Source organism: Pinus tabuliformis, chromosome 1_2 (genome assembly GCF_031772625.1).
Source record: "Pinus tabuliformis cultivar Carrire ecotype Pingquan chromosome 1_2, CPIR1, whole genome shotgun sequence".
Taxonomy (NCBI): Eukaryota; Viridiplantae; Streptophyta; class Pinopsida; order Pinales; family Pinaceae; genus Pinus; species Pinus tabuliformis.
Genome location: NC_142298.1, coordinates 627,272,479 through 627,297,577, shown reverse-complemented (window position 1 = coordinate 627,297,577; position 25,099 = coordinate 627,272,479). Strand labels below are relative to the sequence as shown.

At 35.5% G+C, this 25,099-nt stretch overlaps 1 protein-coding gene across 1 annotated transcript; it reads left to right on the top strand.

Annotated features, from left to right (window-relative positions):
• The first annotated feature begins 7,683 nt into the window (after positions 1-7,683).
• On the top strand, positions 7,684-24,814 carry LOC149207194 (uncharacterized). The gene is made up of 3 exons (XM_089397958.1): positions 7,684-7,785; positions 23,914-24,212; positions 24,396-24,814. The coding sequence occupies exons 1-3, from the start codon at positions 7,684-7,686 to the stop codon at positions 24,529-24,531; spliced, it is 537 nt and encodes a 178-aa protein (XP_089254084.1). The 3' UTR covers positions 24,532-24,814.
• Positions 24,815-25,099: the final 285 nt, after the last annotated feature.

Sequence of the window (25,099 nt, the reverse complement as noted above, 5' to 3'; positions counted from 1 at the left end):
TACCAATCTTTTGAAAACTAAATTTTGAGCACTGAACTCCCTAATAATTTACTGCCCTAATTTTGCACAGAGAACACAAAATCTGTTAACTAATTTGTTAGCGATATACATAACAAAATTAAGCATTATTCCCAACAATGCTTCTATTGTGCAGCAAAAATGATAGCAAATGTTAAATGCCACATAGAACCCAAACATATATAGTGTTTTGGGAAGTTTTAGTGTCTACAGATAAACATTTAAACCCCTAGAATAGTAGCTAAGTCTAGAACAACAGTGCAAAGCATTCTCTACCTTTTCTATAACCAATAGATTAAATAAGATAGTAAAGAAGCCTACCTGTAGCTTTCGCTTACTCCTTATCTCCCTTGACCAATTCTGTCACTCCTTTCCGTACTTAATCCGCTTGAAAAGTAGCTTCATAGAGACAAAAGACAAAAACCAATCAAAGCATATGATAATGATCTATTGATTAAACATGGAATGGAATCAAGTTCATAATACACATATGAAAGCATCAATGAACAATACAAACATATGGAAAAATATTTGAACACTTTATTAGTAAAAGGAAGAGTTACAATCCAATTTGCTTGATTTAGTGTCACTCCTCCAGTTCAATCCCATCCTCTCCTCACAACAAGCAAGACATTTTGACATCATTACAATACTTGAAACCAACTCAAGTCTCATACTAACAACATCTCCCTATAATTCAATGATTTCCAGCCCCTGATCACTTAGATGAATGTTCATTTTATAGGTGAATGTAGGAAGTTATGCCATAAATGGGGATAATGAATGCCCTCCCAAACTTAGGATTTAGTTCCATGGAGGAAGGGATAAAGGGATTGATGTTTCTTAACTCCCTCCCTCATCCAATTTTGAGCCCAAAGGAGTGGATAGCCTTGGGAAACTTCTAAAGGCATCCTATGGATAAGAATATTCCAAACCCCAATGCAGATTTCGCTCAAATTCGTCCAGCACCCTCGTAGTGTACTGGGCTGCACTGCAGTGCACCTTGGTAGTGTACTAGGCTACACTGCAGCGTACCCTAGTAGTGTATCTACCTGCGCTAATCCTCTTAGAGACAAGTTTTGGATGATTTCAGTCATAGAACTTCTTGGGAAGCTAGGCATTCTGATGGCTGACTTCTTTAGGGCATGTAACAACTGAATTAGGGTTTGTTGGGCCCTAAAGCATTGATCTATAAGATGGGAGTGATGTGCCCAAATGGATCTATAATAGTTGGCCCCTAAAGCATGAAGTCAAAAATATATATGTCGAGTGAAATCCTTTACCATGTGGAGAGGAGGTTGCGAAGTGGAAGGTGACTTGCATCAATTACAATACATATATCATGATAATTTTATTTTTTCTCATGAACTGCTGAGGGAAGGCGTACCCATGCTCAACTTATAAACTTTCATTACATGTACAAATATAGTCTTCTATAGATATAGACCCATGAATGGATGACCAGGAATGTAAGGCCATTGTATATTTGATTTAGTACTCTTGAAAATATCACATCGCAGATGGATGAAACTAGATTCGGGGTCTTCAATCTCGTTCAATCTTTCACTCAAGTACAAGTCTAACCATGTGAATAGATGATCTGAAGTCGAACATGGGAAGACATCATTTGATTACCAGCCAATAATGTAAGTCGTTAACAGATGCGAGAGGAATCCCCGATAATGATGATGACCCTGAAGGTAGAACAGTACATTTCGCATGGTGTGAATAAATGATTTGATGTCGAACACCATACAAAGTCTTTCGATCGAAGGCTAGTGATGTCAACCTTTCACCGGAAGCAAGAAACCTTCCATTGATGTATGCAAGCCTCAAGGTACTGAAGGGGTGTTTCTAAGTCAACTTCTTGGATAATGTGCTAATGTCGACAAGAAGCGACTCATCGTAGGAGGGCCTTGATGTATCCCACATCAATGACACAAAACGAGATAAATGATTTTGGAGATGAAAATCGACTAACGACAGAAGGTTCAAGAATGGTGGTCATGAAAATGAAGGTTTACGGTATTGCAAACGATGAAGTTTGAACTGAATGACTTCTCTTGAACATGTTGGCGACACTAAAATGAATTGGCAGCATTGACCCAAAACAAAGTAATGGATGGTATGATAAACCAACAGTGTGATAACCATCAAGTTGAATGACCCAACCCACATAGTCATGGTGATGAGGTGAAAGTGTCATGTTCAAGAGCGACTTGCTACATAAAGTGTTTGCCCCCTTTTCCAATTTTCCCTAGTCATTGTTGACCAACACCTCTTTATTTTTATCAATCTTGAGGAGGATAACCTATGCTTGTTGTATAATTTCACCCTTCAGGTGAATCCATCGCTATTTGATGCTTTAACGAGTCTAGTGAAGGTGAAACTCGGTCTTGTCTAAATGGACAAGTTTGTTGCTATTTAATGTTTTTAACGAGTTTAACGACAAAGATAACTTAGTCCTTTTCATGTTTAGAGAGTTTGAAAAGGGACGAAAAGGAAACTCCACAAGTTCTTTTTCGAAGATTTTTCTCTCAAGTCCGAAAAAGCATAAATCAATACGAGAGAGAACCTATTGATCCTATTTGATCAACGTATTCCTTTTTCATAGTTAATCTATCTCAGCCCGAAAAAGGGTTAAAATTATACTGAGTAGATATCAATTCCAATCGTTTAACGAGCTGGAAATGACAAGCACTCGGTAATCTTTTCATCTTTAGAGAGTCTGAAAAGAGCTTAAAGAGGACTCCATTTTCAAGAACGCGTGATGTCTAGGATAGCAACTACTTTCGGCGATGTTAGAACTTCTCAAAACATGTTGATTTATGTTAAGAGGTTGGCTAATAAGACCACTCATTGCAACTGTTCCTCAAAAATGGTAAAACAACCAAGTGAAAGTGTATGATCGGCGAAAGGGACAGTGGCGATGGAGGGAGAAAAAACCAAGGCTCATATGATGGAAGAAGCTGATAGAATGGCAATCACAAGGGTTAAAAATGGAAATCGGTTCATTTTTACACAAGCTTGAACCATAGGGAACTATGCTTGGGTTCAGTTTCATGTTTACACAAGCTTGAAACAAAAAACTATGCTTGGATTCAATTTTATTTTTACACAAGCTTAAAACAAAAAACTATGCTTGAGATTGGTTTACATGCCCCTAGCATGATGAAAGGGAGAGTCTCCTGTAAGCAGATGGAAGTCGTTGCGGTGAAGTAGGACGATTATCCGACACCTTTTTGGCTTCATCCAGATAGGGACAAAGGTGAATGGGGTGATTCCCTTCACATAACCTACAGGGAAACTTAGCTTTACCACTAGGTGCATGCCCCCCAAGATTCATTACATTCACCTAAGTAGACTACTCGTGGCTATTAAGTGGATGGAATGAAGGTTCCTTTACGAGATCAAGTGAAAGACTCGACTGGGATTTTACGAGATCTAATCAAAGACTCGAGTTGGAACTTGGGACCTTGTTTCATTTTTTAATGAGCTTGACACAAGACAAGGAACTCTGCTCGTACTCCTTGTTTCATTTTTTAATGAGGTTGACACAAGACCAGGATCTATCCTCATATTCTTTGTTTCATTTTTTAACGAGGTTGACACAAGACAAGGAACTATCCTCATGGGAGTTGTTTCATTTTTTAAATGAGGTTGACACAGTAAAAGAACTAACCTCATGGACTTGTTTCATTTTTTTTAATGAGGTTGACAGAGTAAAAGAACTATCATCATATTCCTTGGTTTCATTTTTTAACGAGGTTGACACAAGACAAGGAACTATCGTCGTATCCTTGGTTTCATTTTTTAACGAGGTTGACACAAGACAAGGAACTATCCTTATGGGCCTTGGTTTCACGACCCATACGAGGTCATGAAGGAGGGATCTGGTTCCAATGCCCCCAGTACATGATGTACAACATCACTGAATTGATCGTCAGTTGATGTAGGTATGGAACAGGTTGCCACATAATTAACCCGTGGCGGGGATGATACCATTGGTACAAAAGGACCAATTAGGGAAGATGGTTGACTAGAAGCCATATTTGGACCAGGAAATGAAAGCTGGTCAACGGTGACAATTCTGCCTTCATGCGGGAAACAAATCACTAGAAAGAGTGTTGAAACAATAGCTCCCATGTCATAAACATAGTCACGCCCAAGAAGTAATTTATAATCTAAAGGGCCTGGGACTACCATCACATTCAAATAAATGATTTTTCCTCCCAGTAATCGGTAACCGAGGGAGGATTCCTAATGGTTGACTGGTTCCTATGTTAAAATCCAATAGATTCTGGGTAATTGGCACAAGTGGTGGCGAACCGAGTGCTTGCCAAGTAGTTGAGGAAAGGATGCTCACTGATGTGCCTTCATCTATAATAGTACCAGATAAAATCATATTACAAACTTGTACTATGATATGGAAAGGCACATAAGAAGGAAGATGGAATCCTGTTAGTCAATTCCAATCAAAGGAACTGATTAGATTACTTGGTGGGGGTCCCATAGAAATGGGAGAATTAATCCCTTGAGTTACAAGAAATGGAGGATTTTCCTCCTGTCTTGATGGAATAGGAGGACTGCCCCCACGCTCATTAGAATATGAAGAAACAAAAAGACTTTGAGTGGTATCATATTCACTCTCTTCAGGAAAGGTATGATTAGCTGAAGGTGAAATCGGGTCAACTGTTACCTCAACCTTGTTGATTTTGGTTGGGTATAGACTCATAGGATTCACTTTCAGAGAGAGTGGGTTTGACCAATGGTTGATTTTGGTCAGTCAATTCATCAACTAGTGAAGGATTTAGGGAGAGTTTACTGTAACTAGATGGAAGTTTCTGCAGTGAAACAGGACAGTTATCCAACACTCTTTTGGCTTCGTCCAGATAGGGACAAAGGTGAATTGGGTGATTCCCTTCACATAACCTACATGGAAAATTAACTCTAGCCTTCTTTCCATGAACTTTACTACCACTAGTTGATGGTGTGTCACCAACATGATCTCGAGAATTTGACGACACAGGATGATGCGAATGGAAAGACCATTCTTCGAACATCCAAGGAATATCAGGACAATTTCGAAGAAGATGGTCTCCCGCACAAAGTTTGCATGGATATCGAACTTTGTGAGGCTTGATGGACGGTTTCTCATTAGATGTTTCATTCAAAGCAATGGTTGCTTGGTTGGCCCTCTGCTGAATTTGCTTCTTCTTCTTCTTCTTAGCCACCTAGTTACTAGTACCAATACTTTCATTAGGCGAAGAGGAAGAAGGGGAAGAAGAAACAACTGAGGAAGAAGGCAAAGGGTCAACATTAGGATCAACTGGAGGTTGATTTTGTCCGGTTAAAGGTGCACTCGATTGCGGAGAAATCTTGACATTTTGAACCAAGGAGGTTGAAAACAACCATACTAGCAAGCCAATGGTAAATCCCGGAAGGGACAATGTAGCCATATATGGAGCACCAATATTTTCGAAAGGAGGAAAAGGACTATGATTCCCATCAAAACGAATTCCTTGAGCGGTGGACTCCAGATTTGTTGCCATATGTTTCAACCTAAGATCAACTAAGGAGTAAGCATGGAGGATGTTATTTGTAGTCAATTAATTTTATTTTAATCAAAGTAACATAACACAACAAACGAGGGATAATCTAGGCAAAAGGTTTATCAAGCAACTGTGAACTGCAGAATACCTCCTGGCAAACCAAGAAGTATGGGCAAGCAATCTCCTCGAATGTTTTGTTCGGTGTATCACAGTTTACAAGGTGGCCGACTCGGTTACTTAAGGATGGATAACAACCTAGAGTTGTCCTCCCATATATACCCGAAGGTACGTGGAGGCCTAGTCAGTATAAGCACTGTCTAATGCAAAATTGCATAGTGAGAGCATTTCCATATACTTTACGTAATGTAACACCACCCTATATACCCGAAGGTACATGGACGAGCTATGATATACTCACTTACGTGGAATGAGGTATCACACTCGGGATGTATTGCAGACAAGTTAGCGACAACTGCTTTGTTTTACAATGTCGGAACACGTCTCTTGCCTAGACCTCTAAATGTTTTTCGTTAGGTGACAATGCTCCATTAGGTAAATTCAGATAAATTTTAAGTTGATCTTCTTTAGAATTTTCCTTTCAAGGTTCACCACGTGATGTATGTTGAAATTCCTAGGAATGTAACTATCATGATAAGCATTCTTTCCATTCAAGTTAACGATGAAAATCCTAGCTACTTAGGGACAGAGCAATCAGATTTCTTTTGATCAAAGAGCAAAGAGCACAATCTAAATGCAAATTCCCTACACTATTCCTATCAGCACACATAAGGATTTAGGGAGAGTTTCCTATAACTAGATGGAAGTCGTTGCGGTGAAGTAGGATAGTTATCCAACACTCTTTTGGCTTCGTTCGGATAGGGACAAAGGTGAATGGGGTGATTTCCTTCACATAACCTACATGGAAACTTAACTCTATGCTTCTTTCCATGAACTTTATTACCACTAGTTGATGGTGTGTCACCAACATGATCTCGAGAATTTGATGACACAGGATGATGTGAATGGGAAGACCATTCTTCTAAGATCTGAGGAATATCAGGACAATTTTGAAGAAGATGGTCTCCTGCACAATGTTTGCATGGATATCGAACTTTTTGAGGCTTGATGGGCGGTTTCTGATAAGATATTGCATTCAAAGCAATGGTTGCTTGGTTGGCCCTCTGCTGAATTTTCTTCTTCTTCTTCTTCTTCTTCTTCTTCCCTTTCTTCTTCTTCTTAGCCACCTTGTTATTAGTACCAATACTTTCACCAGACGAAGAGGAAGAAGGGGAAGAAGAAACAACCAAGGAAGAAGGAAAAGGGTCAACTTTAGGATCAATTGGAGGTTTTTCCCCAGCGGAGTCGCCAATTTGTTTTGGGAAGTTTTAGTGTCTACGGATAAACGCTTAAACCCCTAGACTAGTAGCTAAGTCTAGAACAATAGTGCAAAGCATTCTATAACCAGTAGATTAAATAAGATAGTAAAGAAGCCTACCTATAGCTTTCGCTTACTCCTTATCTCCCTTGACCAATTCTGTTGCTCCTTTCCATACTTAATCCGCTTGAAAAGTAGCTGCACAAAAACAGAAGACGAAAACCAATCAAAGCATATGATAATGATCTATTGATTAAACATAGAATGGAATCAAGTTCATAATACACATATGAAAGCATCAATGAACAATACAAACATATGGAAAAATCTTTGAACACTTTATTAGTAAAAGGAAGACTTACAACTCAATTTGCTTGATTAAGTTTCACTACTCCTGTTCAATCCCATCCTCTCCTCATAACAAGCAAGACATTTTGACATCATTACAATACTTGAAACCAACTCAAGTCTCACACTAACAACATCTCCCTATAATTCAATGATTTCTAGCCCCTGATCACTTAGATGAGTGCTCTTTTTATAGGTGAATGAAGGAAGTTATGCCATAAATGGTGATAATGAATGCTCTCCCAAACTTAGGATTTAGTTCCATGGAGGAAGGGATAAAGGGATTAATGTTCCCTAAATCCCTCCCTCATCCAATTTCGAGCCCAAAGGAGTGGATAGCCTTGAGAAACTTCTAGAGGCATCCTATGGATAAGAATATTCCAAGCCCCAATGCAGATTTCGCTCAAATTCGCCCATTGCACCCTGGTAGTGTACTGGGTTGCACTGCAGTACACCCTGGTAGTGTACTGGGCTGCACTACAGTACACCCTGGTAGTGTACTAGGCTACACTGCAGCACACTCTGGTAGTCTATCTACCTACACTGATCCTCTTAGAGACAATTTTTGGATGATTTCAGTCATAGAACTTCTTGGGAAGCTAAGCATTCTGATGATTGACTTCTTTAGGGCATACAACAACTAAATTAGGGTTTGATGGGCCCTAAATCACTGATCTATAAGATGGGAGTGATGTGCCCAAATGGATCTATAACATCTAGATCCAAAAATAGATCCGGAATAAAAAATTTGGAGAATACAATAAAATTGAAACCCATTTAGCTCATTACAAAATTAAAAAATTTCAAAAAAGAATTCAGTATGGAAAAAATCTAAGCAATGAACTTTTAACTAATTATACCCAAAAACCAAGCTCAAAAGATTGGTCATGGATCAAACTATAATGTCCAAAAGTCCATCGATTGAGTTGGTGGTATCCATGTCCATTGCAAAAGATGCGATCAACTAGCAGAGGCAAGACATGCAGGGTGTCTAGGATGTGGAAGATCTCTATCTTGGAGCGGTGTTGTTTCTAATCACTACAATCAACCATCCATGATTTGGTAAAGTAGGTGGAGCTCCTCCATGCAATGGAGGAACTCATTCGTACTCTCATTATGGTCAGACAAGACTTTCTCAACAAGTTTTCGATACGGTGGTATAAATCCACCATGTGTTGGTATTGATTGATTGGGACGAGCTCTTGGTGTGCCTAAATTGAAGACCCAATACTCCACATCCGCCATAAACTATGGCTCAAACATTTCATTGCTCTTGTCAACTAGTTTTTTCTCAATGTATGATAATTCATGTTAAACAACCAAAGAAGCATTCTCACAAAAATGGTCCGTTAATGCTCAAGCTTCAGACTGTGCTTGTGAGTTGTATGGAGGACCATAGCCCCCACCTCCTCTTCTGGAATAGGTTCTCTCCCTCGACAATGGAGAGAAAGAAGGGAAATTGCAAAGATAAGAACTAGAGCATAAGGTGGAAGGAGCCTTGGAGAGAGGTGAAGGAAACCAAGGGAATATGAGGTGAGAGTGCAAAAGAGAGCATGAACAAAAGGGAGATACATGAAGTGGGAATGAACTCTAAAATAGATATTGACTAGCTTGACATTATCAGACTCTAAGTAATAAAAACCAGATTTGATGGGGAATTGGAACCAGAGAAACCAAATGTTCTTTTCCAAATTAAAAAGCTAATCAACGGTTTAAACGCCAAGTATCCAATTCGTTAGCATTCAATCGCAAAAGAAACTTGTTACGATACATAAGAGACGTGCCATTAAATTTTAGTAATGTATAAACTCTTTTAACATCTAAATATACTATTATAACTATCTTAATATATTCAAATTATTATAATATATTAATATAATTATATAACTATTTATATTAACATTATTATAACTATTTTAATATATTAACATAATTATATAATTCAAATAGTTAGTAAAAATCAATAGATATAAAAAAATTAACATTATAGAATAACATTTTCAATATTATAAATAATGATAAAATTTAATTAAATTATAATTTTATTTTAATTTTTATTATTATCATCCATTATATATATATAATATTTTATGATATTATTTTAATAAATTAATTAAATTAAAGAAATATAAATAACATAATTAGTTTTGGAATAAATTTCAATGTTCAATCCTTAAGATATAATAATAAAATCAAATCTTACCATCCACTAGATAAATAACTGTCATAACTCAATTAAAATTCTAAAAATCCTAAACACCACTTAGTTACTTTTACAAAAATTTACTTCAATTTAAAATAATTTACTTTATCCGTAAAGGACTTTGGGCAGAATTAAAGTGCCCTCAATTTTTTACACTGAGCGTGGGATGGGTCGAAGAATTGTCGCCTCGATAGCAAATGACAGGATACGACCTAACGCGTACAAACTTGTAGGTTTCGAAAATTATGTCCAACCAAATACAATGTTGATGCGTCGCTCTCCTACTTTGCATGCTTCTGGTCCACCCACAGACAATGGAAGGGGGCCTACCACATAGTAATACGCCATATCCTCCCCTGCTCGTTTCTGCTGCACTAACAACCGAAATAATTACAATCTTTTAAAATATTCAATTATAAATTATTTACAAAATTCACATTTTTTAAAATTATGTATACAAAATCCTAACTTTATAAGGATATTTTTATATGTAAATACAATTTTATTTTTATAAAAGAACAAATTAACTAGCGTGTGAATAATTTATAGAAACTATCAAATTCACTTAATTAAATGCCAATAAAAGTTGATTGTCTTTTACTTAAATTACAGTGATCCGAAGCGGTCACAAGCAGAAAAGGATTTTTACCTTTCGCCTCAATTTTGGCAATTAATCTCTATACATTCGACCAAGTGGTATTCGACCAAGTGGTATTTTATTACTTGCTCACCCCCCTCAGCTTGCCCTTCCCATAAGAACTCCCTAATAATTTTGGCAATTTCACATAATATCCTTGTAGGATCAAGAAGGGCAGTAAACCCCCTCAGCCTGCCCTTCTCATAAGAACTCCCTAATAATTTTGGCAATTTCACATAATATCCTTGTAGGATCAAGAAGGGCAGTAAAAATATAATGAGAGAGTAGATAATACCCGCTTGATGAGACTCTTACATCCTATTGTGTTCATGAAATGACTCCCCATTGTTGTAACTTAGCTCTACATTTTGATATAACTCAAGACCATGCAAGGGAAGTTTGGAACTTTAAATATATTAGAGTCCCCATATAGTAAAACTTTTTCCAAAAACCTACGTGATTGAATCTATGAAGGAAAACTAGCTATTTTTATAAACGAGGAGTAATATTAAAAGAATGGATTTGCAACTTTTGATGATGAACAAGCCCACCGGAGGCTAAAATACACTGGTCCAAGACAAAGTTAAAGTGTTCAATAATAATTTTTTAGGCTTATGTCAAAAGGAGCGTAAAATTCACAAATTGAGAGTGATTTGTGCTTATTATGCATGAGACATATCTTATCCCCAGTAAGTTTCCATTTCTTCTCTCATGTTCAAGATTATTATGCATGAGACATATCTTATCCCCAGTAAGTTTCCATTTCTTCTCTCATGTTCAAGATTCCTACTCAAGGAGTCAACCATTGGAATATAAAGTAAAGGTGATAAAAGGCACCCTTGGCACAAGCCTCTAGTGGCTTTGAAAGATCCAGAGGAGCATCCATTCACCTTGAAGGTGGATATGCAAGCGAAAGAGATGAAAACCTCCACCCATTTTATGAATTTTCCATTAAAACCAAATTGAGAGAGAACCTTATCCACACGTGTCCTCCTTTTTTGTTGTTTCCATCGCTCTCTTTACCTTATCCACACGTGTCCTCCTTTTTTGTTGTTTCCATCGCTCTCTTTCTTTAGTTTTGTTTTCTGATCCTTTAACTTCTTCTTAGACTTCCTTGCAAAATGGTCATATTCATGGCATAATTTGTACTGAAATGAGAATTTATCATAGTCAATATCCTAAATATGAGACCAATTGTCATGGTTAAGATTTATCATTGTTGAAAGCCCTTTATCCAAATCCACCTCTATGCAAATCCTAGCACAAGCTTCAAGTCCTTCTTGGGGTTCCACCATATCAGTGTATTTTCCACGAGCATTCCCATTGTTGTGGACAGTCCCCTCATTCTAGAAGTGTAGAGAGGAAAAGGGAAGCTTGACCCAAACCAAAGCCGTAGATGAGAGATTGCATTATAGGTTAAAAATTATACTCCTAAGATCCACATATAACCCTTGGGCTCCCATGAAATAAAGGCCACTTTTGAATTTAAGGTCCAAGTTTGTTTTATCTTCACACAAAATTTGGTAAAAGCCTCACCAACATAAGGACATAGAGACCTTTTTTTAATCATGGGCCTCTATTTTTTTGTCAATCAGGCACACAGAGTCTTTGGTGACGGCCAAAGACCCATAAACTATTTGGTGACGGCCAAAGACCCATAAACTATCCTATTAATCCTATATATTCAAGCTTCATGGTAATAGGCCTAGATTGAGCAACGTTAACATACACCTTTGAAATATCATCAATCTTCTTTACGAATTTGCAAGTCTTGGCCTCTTGGAACTGTGGCCTTCCAACCACCAGCGAATGGAGCAAGAAGTGGGGGAAGGTGGAGGAGGGTCATCCCAAACACAATACCACAATCAGCGTGAGCACAAGTGAGAGACTCGGGCTGAGGCACACTGTTATTTTTTTTAATATATTTCTTTAAATTCTTTTCATTTTTCATTATTTTAAATATTTTGTTTTAATATATCTATATATATATATATAATTTTATTTTAATATGCGATTTTTTATTTGAATTTTTTGAACTTCAAAAAAAATGTTTTTCCTTTTGGTTAATTTTTTTCTTTTCAATTATGGTTTTTTAATCATTTTTTTTCTTTTTTTTACAAGTTAATTTTGTTTTTTTTGTTTTTTACATTTTTATGTGTTTTTTAATTTTATTTCTTTTTTATATATTTTTTTTACATTTGATTTTTTTTGCCATGTTTTTTATGGTTTTTTTTTTTCATTTCCTTAACGGTTCTTGTATAAGTTAGATTTTTAAATGTTTTTTTGTTTCTTATTTATTTCTTTTAAAGATTTTTATTTTATTTTTTTAATGGTTTTTATTGTGTTTTTTTTCCGTTTATTTATTTATTTTAATCCTTTTTTGTTTTTTAATTTATCTCATCAATATTATTTATGTTTTTTTTTTTTTATTTTTAAATTCTTTTCTTAAATTATGTTTTTTTTTAATATATATATATTTTTTTAATTTTTAAATTCTTTTCTTAAATTATGTTTTTTTTTTAATATTTTTTTTTATTCATTTATTTTTTATGTTTTGTTTTTATGTTTTTTATGTTTTATTTTAAATTTTTTGTCTTTTTATATATTTTTTAATATTGTATTTTTTTGGGTCATTTTTTTTTAAATATATATTTGTATTTACTTGTTATTTTTTTTTAAATTTCTTGTGCTTTTTAGTTTTATTTTTTCAATGTTTTAATATTCTCAACATATTTGAATGGACACATATGTCAAAATAAATTGTGTGTAGAACTAATAAGTCTAGGAGAACAACGTTTTGTTGATGGTGTACTTCGTTAGAGGTCGATAGGATTCTAGAAATGGCATTTCTTTTTGCATAATCTTCAATATGTTTGTTAGTTTCGATTTATTAAATTCAAAAGAAATATAATTTTAATATGAAATTATTATTATTATTATTATTATTGTTGTTGTTATAAAATGAAATATAGTTTTTAAAAAACAATTTGCAAATTTCAAAATCTTAAAATTATTTAAAAATAAACTATTTACAAAATTTCCAAAAAAATAAATGTTTTAATGTGGAGTGTATCAAAAACTCCAAAATCACATATAAATTCATTTGTTTTATAAAGATGTTCATTCATCATAACTGAAGTGTTTCCTATCCAGTGACTTCAATAGATTATATAAAAAAATATTATATTTAATAAATTGTTATTAATATGATAAACTTAAAGAAAAAATAAATTAATATAAATTAAATGACAATTATTTTTTTAAATCATATTAACACCATGAATGAAAATTGTTGGATTTTGAGGTTTTTCATAGAGGTGATATTTTATCATTAGTGTCATTCTTGGAATTTTAAGGCTTTTCAGAGACATGATATTTTATCTTTAATACTGTGCCTAAAAATCATTGGAATTTTAAGCAGATGTGATATTTTATCTTTAATGTCATGCCTACAGTGGGAATTTTAAGGCTCTTCAGAGTCATAATATTTAACATCATTACTAAAAAATGTTGACAATTTACCCAGGAAAAAAAAGACGTTATTCCAGCATAAAAAAAAATGGCTTTTACTTCCATGTTTAAAAAATGTTGAATATATATATATATATATATATATATATATACATATATTCTAGCATCAACACTTTTCGTTTTTAGGTTGTTTTTTCATTTTTTTTGGTTTTTTTATTATAGTTCTCCTTTTGAGGTAATAGTTTTCAGTTGATCAGTGACTTTGTTTTGCAAGGAGAAAGTTCTAATCAACCAAAAGGTGATGGTGGTAATGGGAGCAAGCCTCCACCTCCTCCTCCTCCTTCACCTCCATCTTCACCTCCTTCTTCACCTCCTTCTTCACATAGACCTACTCCTCCTACATCTCCAAGAGGACATGCTAAGTCTCCTTTGCTTAAGCTTTATGTCAAGTTTGAATTTCCAATATATAATGGAGAAGTAAATGCTGAAAAGTTGGATAATTGGTTTCGTCAAATTGAAGTTTATTGCAGGATTCAAAAGATTAATGATGATGTCACAAAAATCCAGCTTGGTTCTCTTCACTTCGAAGGTGCATCCCTCTTCTCGTGGGAAGCCAGAACTCAAGAAGATTTGAAGAAAAGTGGTAAAATTATCTCTTCTTGGAATGATTTTATAGCTGCATTAAGAATACAATTTTATCCATTAGCTTACATGCAAAAAGAAATTATGGATTAACAAAATTTTAGACAAGCTAAAGGTCAGAGTGTCCAATGTTACACACAAGAATTTAGAAAAATAACATTAATATTGGGTCTTGATTTGACCTCACAAGATACTCTCCTTAAGTATATAGGTGGATTTCATAGTTATTTGATTCATACCATATGTTTAATCCCAACAATCTAGATGAAATGTGTGTTCAGGCAACTCATTTAGAATCAAGAGGCAAGAATGTTCCTCAAGAGTCAAGCAAGAAACCCTTTAAATATGGAGATAAAGGAAAGGGGAAACTTAAAGGAAAACTTAAGAAGAATGCTACAACCAAGAAAGAGGGAGACAAACTTACTTGTAAACATTTTTCAAAACATGGCCATGATGAAGACCGTTTTTGAAATTACATCTAAAAATAAGACCAAGGAAGTTCAATAACGAAGGGAAACAAAAGTATGTTGCTAAAACTCAACAAGATCTAAGATCTAATTCAGGTGATGAAACCAAAATCACAACCATGGGAATGAAAGGTATAAATTCTAACGCAAGTATTAGTTCTTCTAACGAGCATGTTGAACCTCAAAATGGTAAAGAGATAAGTGATATTTTTCATATCAAGGTCACTACGGAACATACAAATATTAATAGATTATTTGATAGTGGATTTCAAGTCAATCTTATCTCTGAAGCAATTGTCAAGAAAATTAACTTGGAAACTACACCTCATACAAAACCTTACTCTTTGGTTTGTGTATGTCATGATGCCAACTTGCAAGTGACAAGAAAATGTAAACTAAAATTTTCCATCACTATTAATTTTATAGATGGCATAGAGCTTGATGTTGTACCACTTGATATTTGTGGGATTTCCTTAGGGAGTCCATATTTGTATGGAAAAAAACCATATTCCATCGTCATCAGAACAAATATCATATTTTCAAAGATGGAGTTAAGTATCTTGTTAGAGAACATCGCAAGAGTATGAACTTATCTCTTGTTAGTGTAGGTCAAATTAAAAGGCTTGTGAATGCTAGTAAGAATTTTGTGTTGTTGATGATTAAAGCTAAAGATACAACTAAATCTGAAGCTTTCTCAGGATGTGATTCTAAACTCAAGCATGTATTGGTTGAAATTGTTAATACTTATGACAAGATGTTTCAGGAACTTGAAGGGTTACCTCCAAAAACAGGAATCCAACATCAGATACAATTGCAGGAGGATGCACCACTTTCCAATATTGGCATGTATAGAATGTTAATTTTAGAGAATGCACAAATTAAGAAGCAAATTCAAGAGCTTCTTGACAAAGGGGTCATCAAACCCAACACATAACATTGTTGGTCTTTCATTGTTTTGGTTCTGAAGAAAGATGGTACATGGTGCACGTGTGTGGATTTCTAAGCTTTGAAAAATATCATAGTAAAGAATCATTATCCTCTTCCTTGCATTGATGATTTTCTATATCAGTTCAAGTATGTTGTTTATTTTACTAAGTTATACTTAAGAAGCAGTTATCATCAGACAAGGATTGTTGAAGGTGATATTTGGAAAATTGCTTTTAAGACAAAACAAGGTATGTTTTAATGGTTAGTTATGTTGTTTGGGCTTTGTAATTCACCTACCACATTCATGAGAGTTATTAATGATGTATTACAATCATTCCTTGATGATGTTGTCATAGTCTACTTAGATGATATTTTTACTTTTAGTAAGACTCATGAAGAGCATGTCAAACATGTAAAGCAAGTTATAGATGTCTTGAAAAAGGAAAAGTTGTATTTGAAGATGTCTAAATGAGAATTTGGGAAAAACTCTTTGGTTTACTTGGGTGATATTGTAGGAAGTGGTGAATTGAAGATTAATCTCTCCAAAGTTGATGTTATTTTTAATTGGCCTAAACCCAACAATGTAATAGAAGTTAGGAGATTTTTGGGAGCGACACAATATTGGAGAAAAATTATTACAAACTTCTCATTCATTGCAACACCATTACATGCTTTGATAAGTGTGAGGTAGGGATTTCAGTGCGGAGGAAAGCAACAAAAATCCTTTGACTCTTTGAAAGAGAAAATCAGTGTAACACCATTTCTAACACTTCCAGTTCTTAATCAAGCATTTAAAATTCAAACTGATGCAAGCGAATATGCTATGGGAGTAGTTTTTATGCAACATGGTAAGCCAATATGTTATCATTATGAAACCTTTTCCAATGCAGTGATTAACTATCTAACTTATGATAAAGAGTTGTACCCTTTGGTACAAAGCATGAAGAAATGGAACCACTATTTGATGGGTAAGGAAACAATTATTTGTACTGACCATCAACCTTTGCAATATTTACAATCACAATCTAAGCTACAACAAGCTAGACATTTCAGATGGATGGGATTTCCACAACAAATTCTTTTGGTTATCAGGTATAAGAAAGGTATATACAACAAATTTGTTGATATGCTATCAAGGCCTGTTGTTAATGCATCTATCATTCTTAAGCATATCTCAAACATGCATGAAAGTTATATTGAACAATATGCATAAGATGAAGATTTTAAATATGTTTATGCAACTTGAGTCAAGGAAATCATGTTGAAGTGTTAGATTATCATGTTCATAACAAGTTGTTGTATCATCTTGGCAAGTTGTGTATTCCACACGGTCAAAGAGTTAGTGTCATAAGGGAAGCCCATAATTATCTTATTGTTGGCCACATTGCTGTAGGCAAAATATTTTCTAAGTTACAGAGGTATTATTATTGGCCTCGTATGAATGAAACTGTATCAAGTTATGTAAAAGGATGTTCTACGTGCACTACTAGAAAACCAAATAATAAGAAATTAGATTTGTGCACTCCACTTCATATCCCTTCTCGTCCTTGGGAAAGTATTTTTATGGATTTTGTTAGGGGACTACAAATGTCTAGGAAAGGTCATGATTATTTATATGTTGTAATGGATCATTTCAACAAAATGTGTGTGTTGATGCCTTGTAAGAAACATGTTACAACTAAAAAGACTACAAAGATGTTCTTCCAAAATGTATGGGTTCATTTTGGGTTACATAATTTGATTATTTCTTATCAATATTCACGATTTATTGGGATTTTTTTTTTAAGTTTATAGAAACTCGTGGACAAAAAGTTGAAGAAGAGCACAAAATTTCATCCACAAACTGATGTCTAGACGGGAGTAGTGAACAAAACAGTAGTGCATGTCCTTCGAGGATACTGTGGTAAGCATCCTAAGCTTTGGGATCAGAATTTGCATTACATCAAACATGCCTACAATCGTGCCAAGAATTCCTCTACACAAGTATCTCTATTTGAAGCTTGTTTGGATTATTTTCCAAAGTCTTCTTTGGATTTCATCTTTGGAAAAGATATTGCAATATATGGGCATAGTTATGTGGACAAAGACAAGCATTTCATTGAAAAAATACAATAAGTCCATCACAGGGTACAAGAATAGTTGGATAGATGTCAAGCCAAGTACAAAGAAAGATATGATAAGCATTAGGTTGATCATGATTTCCAAGTGGGAGATCAAGTTTGGTTGTACATCAATAAGGAAATATTACAAGGTGAAGATAAAAAGCTCCAGTCAATCAAATATGGTCCTTTCAAAATATTAGAGAAGATTGGTAACAATGCTTTCTGATTAGGTTTACCACCTTAAATGAAAATTTATTATGTTGTGAATGTGGAAAATTTGATATTGTATGAGACTCCTATGATGGTTGATCAAGAAGGGAATGTTAAAATTCCATCTATAGAATATTTTGGTCTTGAATATTTAAATGAGTTGTAGGAAGACTCTATTATTGATAGGAGAATAAGAACTTCACACAAAGGCAATGTGGAGTATCTTCATGTGGGGCTCAAAGGTACCAATCCAAAAACATCAAGGTGAACAAAGATCGGGAAAGTGAGGGAGTTGTACCCTCACTTTCCTATTAAGTAAAAATAGACTTTTAGTGGTCCAAAAACTTCCAATGGGGAGGAGTGATCCCAGGGGATAAAAAACATGCACAAAAATTAAACTTACCAAAATCCCTCAAAACTAGCACCAAATCATAAATCTTGTCATTTTGATTCCAATGACGCTTAAATCGCCTCGATCCGACATCATATGAGGAAGTTATCGTGTTCCGAAGTTTTTGGAAAACAACAAAAAAATCAAAGTGCAGGGTTGATTGTCCATGTACAGACACCATGTGGTAGTATGTATGATGATGTAATGTTGATGTCATCCATTGACTGGGCAGTACAGGACAAAATCAAATACTAAACGTGGCATGTGTGTGAGGCAAAATTTGGGTTTTTTTGTTGGTTGATTCGAGACCAATCTTCTTGTTCCATGTGGCCCAATCATAGGGCACCACATGGCCCAATCAGGGAAGGACATATGGCCATGTGGCCCTCTATCTCTCATCAAAATTTTGGTTGGTTGCACTCCGCAAGGTTCAAACCCCTTACCTACCATCGACGAAGTCAACGTCGCACCATTGGACCAAACATGTTTCTCGTTATATGTTATTCGATGGTTTATATTTAAATTAATATGTTGGAGAGGTTGAGGGGATGGGAAGGTTGGTGAGATTGCTCGACTAGCCGAGACCATAGTTTTTGATAATGCAATGTAATCATCGGTGTAATGTCCGGGGGAGGGGTGTTGGGCACGTTTCCCATGCCGAAGGCCCAGGGCATATCATATGCACAAGATCGGGAGAGAGACTAGGGGAAAGCATGTGGCCTTTGACCCGTGCCCCTCGGTCCCATGTATCCATATGACTAGGCACGCAGTATTCAGAGGGTGCTTTGACAAAAAAGTTTTTAATTTTTAAATAATATTTAATAACCAATCAACATAATTACCGGTTGGAGGTGGGGTTGAACCCATGACCTCCGCCCAACTAATTTTGGGCACCACCAATATACCACAGGGACTTTTGTTGCAATAATAGAAGGGAAGAAACAATTTGCGGAGTAGTTTGCATACCAGATTGGAAAAATGACCATATTTTACTCATTTTTCAACCTTTTTCACCTCAAGAAGAGCCTAGGCAGGGGTTTTTGAGCATTTTGGACATGATGGAAATGTTTTTTTTTGCATATTGAAGCTTGGATGTGGATGGATTGAGCATTTGACAATATAATAAAGAGGTCACACTCGAAGTTGGACCTGAAAATGTAGCCGAAGAGGGGTGAACTTCGTTATCAATTTTTCTATGTTTGATGTTCCATGTTTCTCTGCTTTTAACTATTAAAATTATGAAAATACTTAAGTTTGTGTGCTTTTGCAATCATAATCCATTTCCTAAAAGACACAAGCTAGCTTGCAAATTATTGAAACCTTTACTTTTTATTTTTGGATCAGGCATCTTTGCAATCATCAAAAGAGTTTTTACGTGAAGAAACCCACCAAACATTAATGTTGTGATCTAGGTTGTCATTGTAGATGTGACACCCCATCATGAGATCTAAAAATAATGAAATGGATTTAATAAGAACTCTCTGAACTTCCAAAATCGCCTTACATTAATGCACGTTACCTTTTCCTCTTTTCCACACTCTCCTAATATTAACTGCAGATCCACTACATACAAGTTCAACAACTATCACCAAGCATAGAATTGTGTGATTGTGGCCGCTCAAGGACCCTGATATGACCATGTGTCGCTTGCCTTCCTCTCTTTCCTAAACAATGATGGATTTTTTTGAATTAAGACTTCTGTGATCCATAATAGTTATAACAAAATCTTTCAGTAAAAATCACATCAGAGATATTCTCATTGACATGTTTCGAACCAGCCAGTGTGATTCATCTTTAGGACAAGACGAGGAACCAAATCTAGGCAATGAGATAAATAGATGTAGAGAGTTGTTAACTAGCAGTTAGCAGGTAAAAACTAGTTTGACTAAGGCTAGAGTATCTACATCTCTTGAGGAACACCAGATCTAATTTCATCTTTGATACCTGCAAACATGCCTTTTCGAAAAGATTAACCTTGATAATAGTGGCCCTCTCGTGCAAGGTTGAAATTTTTGTATTAAGACTTCTGTGATCCATAATAGTTATAACAAAATCTTTTGGTAAAAATCACATTAGAGATATTCTCATCGATGCGTTTTGAACCAGCCAGTGTGGTTCATCTTCAAGACAAAATGAGGAACCAAATCCAGGCAATGAGATAAATAGATTTAGAGAGCTACTAACTAGTCATTAGCCGGTAACATCTAGTTTGACTAAGGGAAGAGTCTCTACATCTCTTGAGGAACACCAGATCTGATTTCATCTTGATATCTGCAAATGTGCCTTTTCAAAAAGATTAACCTTGATAACAATGGCCCTCTTGTGCAAGGTTAAAAATTTGCAATTAAGACTTCTGTGACCCATAATAGTTATAACAAAATCTTTCGGTAAAAATCACATCAGAGATATTCTTGTTGACGCGTTTCGAACCAGCCAGTGTGGTTCATCTTAAGGACAAGATGAGGAACTAGATCCAGACAATGAGATAAATAGATGTAGAGAGATGCTAACTAGTAATTAGCGGGTAACAACTAGTTTGACTAAGGGAAGAGTCTCTACATATGTTGAGGAACACCAGATCTGATTTCATCTTTGATACCTGCAAACGTGCCTTTTCAAAAAGATTAACCTTGATAACAGTGGCCCTCCCATGCAGGGTTGAAATTTTTGAGTTAAGACTTCTGTGATCCATAATAGTTACAACAAAATATTTCCGTAAAAAACACATCAGAGATATTCTCGTCAACGTGTTTCGAACCAGCCAGTGTGGTTCATCTTCAGGACAAGATGAGGAACCAAATCTAGGCAATGAGATAAATAGATGTAGAGAGCTGTTAACTAGCCATTAGCGGGTAACAGCTAGTCTGACTAAGGGAAGAGCCTCTACATATCTTGAGGAACAACAGATCTGATTTCATCTTTGATAATTGCAAACGTGCCTTTTCGAAAAGATTAACCTTGATAACACTAGCCCTCCCGTGAAGGGTTGAAATTTTTGAATTAAGACTTTTGTGATCCATAAGATTGTAACAAAATATTTTGGTAAAAATCACATCAGATATATTCTCGTTGACGTGTTTTGAACCAGCCAGTGTGGTTCATCTTCAGGACAAGATGAGGAACTAGATCCAGGCAATGAGATAAATAGATGTAGAGAGCTACTAACTAGCCGTTAGCTAGTAACAACTAGTTTGACTAAGGGCAGAGTCTATACATCTCTTGAGGAACACCAGATGGATTTGTCACAACCTCCAGAGTAAAGAATGGAGTCGTTGGTGCTAAGATATAGTGCATTGATGGAATATTTGTATTGTTGATTCATTGCAACTAGAGGATGTTTTCAATCTCCTGAGGCCTTTATCCAGATTTTGATTCTAGAGTCTACAAATCCTGTGTAAAAAAACCATCTATTGAAACCATAAGTGCATTAATGACATCGTTATGTTGTGTGAAAGATTCAACACATCTCATGTCGGAAGGTCTCCAGGTCTTCACCATCCTGTCCCAGGAAGTCGAATGAAAAAACCCATTTCTATCAGCGAGCAAAGCAATATAGTATCAAAATGTTTAATCTAGAGTACCTTCTTGTGCCTCCTGAAAATACTTCTTAGGTGGTATGACATTTATCACATAATCCTTCAAGGTTGGCATGGTGACCACCAACTTATATCCCAAGGGTTGTATATTCTCAGCATGTTTCCAAACTCTGATTTTATGATCTTGATGCATGTTGTATATCCTATAGCTAGAAACCAAAATACACTTGATAGCTCCATCACCATGACCAAACTTACAGTGTTCAATTAGCTTGGGATGTCTTCATACCCTTATGTCATTTCTAGAGGATCCACTGTAGAGGAGGTTGTGCACCATTGCTAGAGAAAACACACACCCACCATGACCTCTCAATGTACCTATGCATTGATAAACATTGTCTTCGAGGTTGCTCCCTAGAGGTCGATCTATTCCTACATAGGGGACCGAGCATATGCTACCTTGTGAAGAAAGACTCTATTGTGATTGGATGCTTAGCGTAAAAGAAATGTTTAATTCTGATATCAGGCTTGTTGTATTTAGACTGTCTTCAACCTTGCGATATGAGAAAACTCACTGGAGATGGAAGAGCCTCCTGTGATTTAGTTTTCATCTTTGTACCATTGAGGTTTATATTTGAAGAATCACTAGTGTTCCATAATAGTAAGGAGCTTTCTATAAAGGAAGAGGACATATTGTCAAATTGAAATTGAAAACCTATCATGCCGAGATAAAGAGAAGAAGTTGATCAAAGTTGAGTAATCCTCTTGTTTCTCGATGCATTTCCTTTCTCATTAAGTTTCTTAATGAAACTTGCAAAATGCATAGAATAATGTGTCAGATGTTGGACCACGGGTAGTGAACGAGAAAGCATGGGCCATGTGACAACATTATTTACTAGCACAACCATATAATTTAAATGGTTGGCAAACACCCATGAACATCAAAAAAATTACCATAAATAAAATAACCATTTCATATTAATTAATGCAATATCAATAAATTACTACAAATAATATCTAAATATTTAATAAATAATTATTTTTCTTTACTATATATTTCATTTAAATTTATTGATTTTAGGCTAGCCAAAAAAATAGAAATTTAAGAGAAAAATACTTAATACAACAAATTATCTCACCATAAATATATTTTTATTTTATTAATTATTTATTATTTTTCTAAGTCTGATCATAATTGTTAATTAATTATTTATTGTTTTTCTGAGTCTAATCATAAAATTATACCGTTATGAAAGAAATAAATTTTTAATAAATCTTATTAGTCATATTACTTCATCTATAACATAATTTAATATTCTATCTTAATAAGTAAAATTCAAATGGTAATCAGTTGAGTGCTTGGCAATAACTGTTAAAAAGACTATCAAATATGAAACTTCAAATTTAATCTCATAACTTTGCTTTCCAATAACTTGTAATTTGGTGTCACATGTTATTGGTGTCTTCCATCTATGAGTATATTTGGTGTCAAATGCTATTGGTGTCTTCTATCTATATGTATATGAAAGATATTCTTTATGAACTCCAAATTTGTTTTTACATTTTAATCTCATAATAAAAATTGTTTCCCATCTACAAAGATACTAACATAGATTCCATGTATGTTAGATTGCCATTGATACTAATATAGATTCCAGGTATGTTAGATTGCCATTGGTACTAACAAAAATTCCATCTATGATTATGTCATACACCTCATGGTAAAAAAAAATTTTGACCGAATAATTAACATCTGCCAATTCCTAACCACTATAATTAAGGGAATGTTTGGCAGTTTTAGGCTTGTGATGTGTTGCCCGAATGACCTTGGCATACACCATTATTGCGTACAGATGATGGCTGACCGTTTACACTCCTACGTACCTTAGCATAGTGGACTGCATCTAAGGCAGGCCCAAAGCCTGCACCTACCACCCATCTGTTTGACATGTATTCCTTATCTATTTCTATCAGTACCGAAAATTATGCTGTTTAATGTTTGCATATGAGATTGGGCGGCGTTTACATGGCTAGGCATTTACTTACTTGTACCACCCTGGTACGTGGCGTGGGCAGCACCCAGCTGCCATCTCGGGATCCTCAGGACATCGACGGCTTGTATTTCGGCAGTTGATCCGATGGTCGCTATGGCTAGTCACCGCTTTACTCTACCCTTGGCACCGTTTGGGAGACTCATTTCTCGTGGTAAGTTCTGGAACCTGCTCCTCCCTCTGCCTGGGCGGTGGACTCGGCCCCTGGAGAGTTCGGGGTTTGAACATAGCAAACCCTCGTCCGAGGCTTCCAACGTTGTTATCTCCAGATCCCATTGTCAGGTATTACCACACAACTCCTATCTGCACTCGCTGAAGGTTATAATTGTTTTTGTTCCAGTTTTTTTTTTTTTTTACAAATTCGCATATCTGTACAGACAGATATTATAGTCTTCAGTTTTACAATTCTCACAGCTGTTCAGATAGATTTTATAGATTTTAATATGGTGCATGTCTTGCTCGCAGATACCCTTGCTTCGACTATCAGGATTGCAGATGGATTCGACAGCGAGATGGGCACTTAACATTTCCATCGTTTCCGAGTATGATGATATTTCATGTGCTAAGGAGAATTGAAGTTAATCCGTCTCTAGGTCTATAGTTCTGGTCTATTTGGTTATGAGGCTACGACCCTCGAGGTTACTTCTCTGAGCCTACTTGGCTGGGGTTTACATGGGTGGCCTGAGTTAAAACCCAGGACCCGTTTTGTCTTTCAAAATTTAGACATCCGGAAGTGTCGTGCTTCCATGCACTTTGTTTATTTGCTTGCCAGATTTACGTCTGAGCATGGACATTCATTTTGAATTCTTATGTGTATTTCGGCTTCCATACATGATTCATTGTTCGGGTTTTTCTAGATTTTGACTGTTTATTAAAGGGAAGAAATTAATGGCACCAAACAGTCTTTTGTCCAGAAATATGGGTTTCGTTTCCTGGTGGAATGTTTTAATACACACACACACATATATGCATGCTTCTTTCTTCTGGTTAATGGTTATCCTCGTTTTCATGTATAGCTGTGTACAAGCTTTGGTTTAACGCCTCTCATGGGTTTATACATATATATGTGCATATTGACTCTTGTTTTAATGTTTGCATCCAGTATCTTGATTTACGGTCATGGCTATATTCTAATTAATCTACCAGGTTTATTATGGACCTTTTTCGCT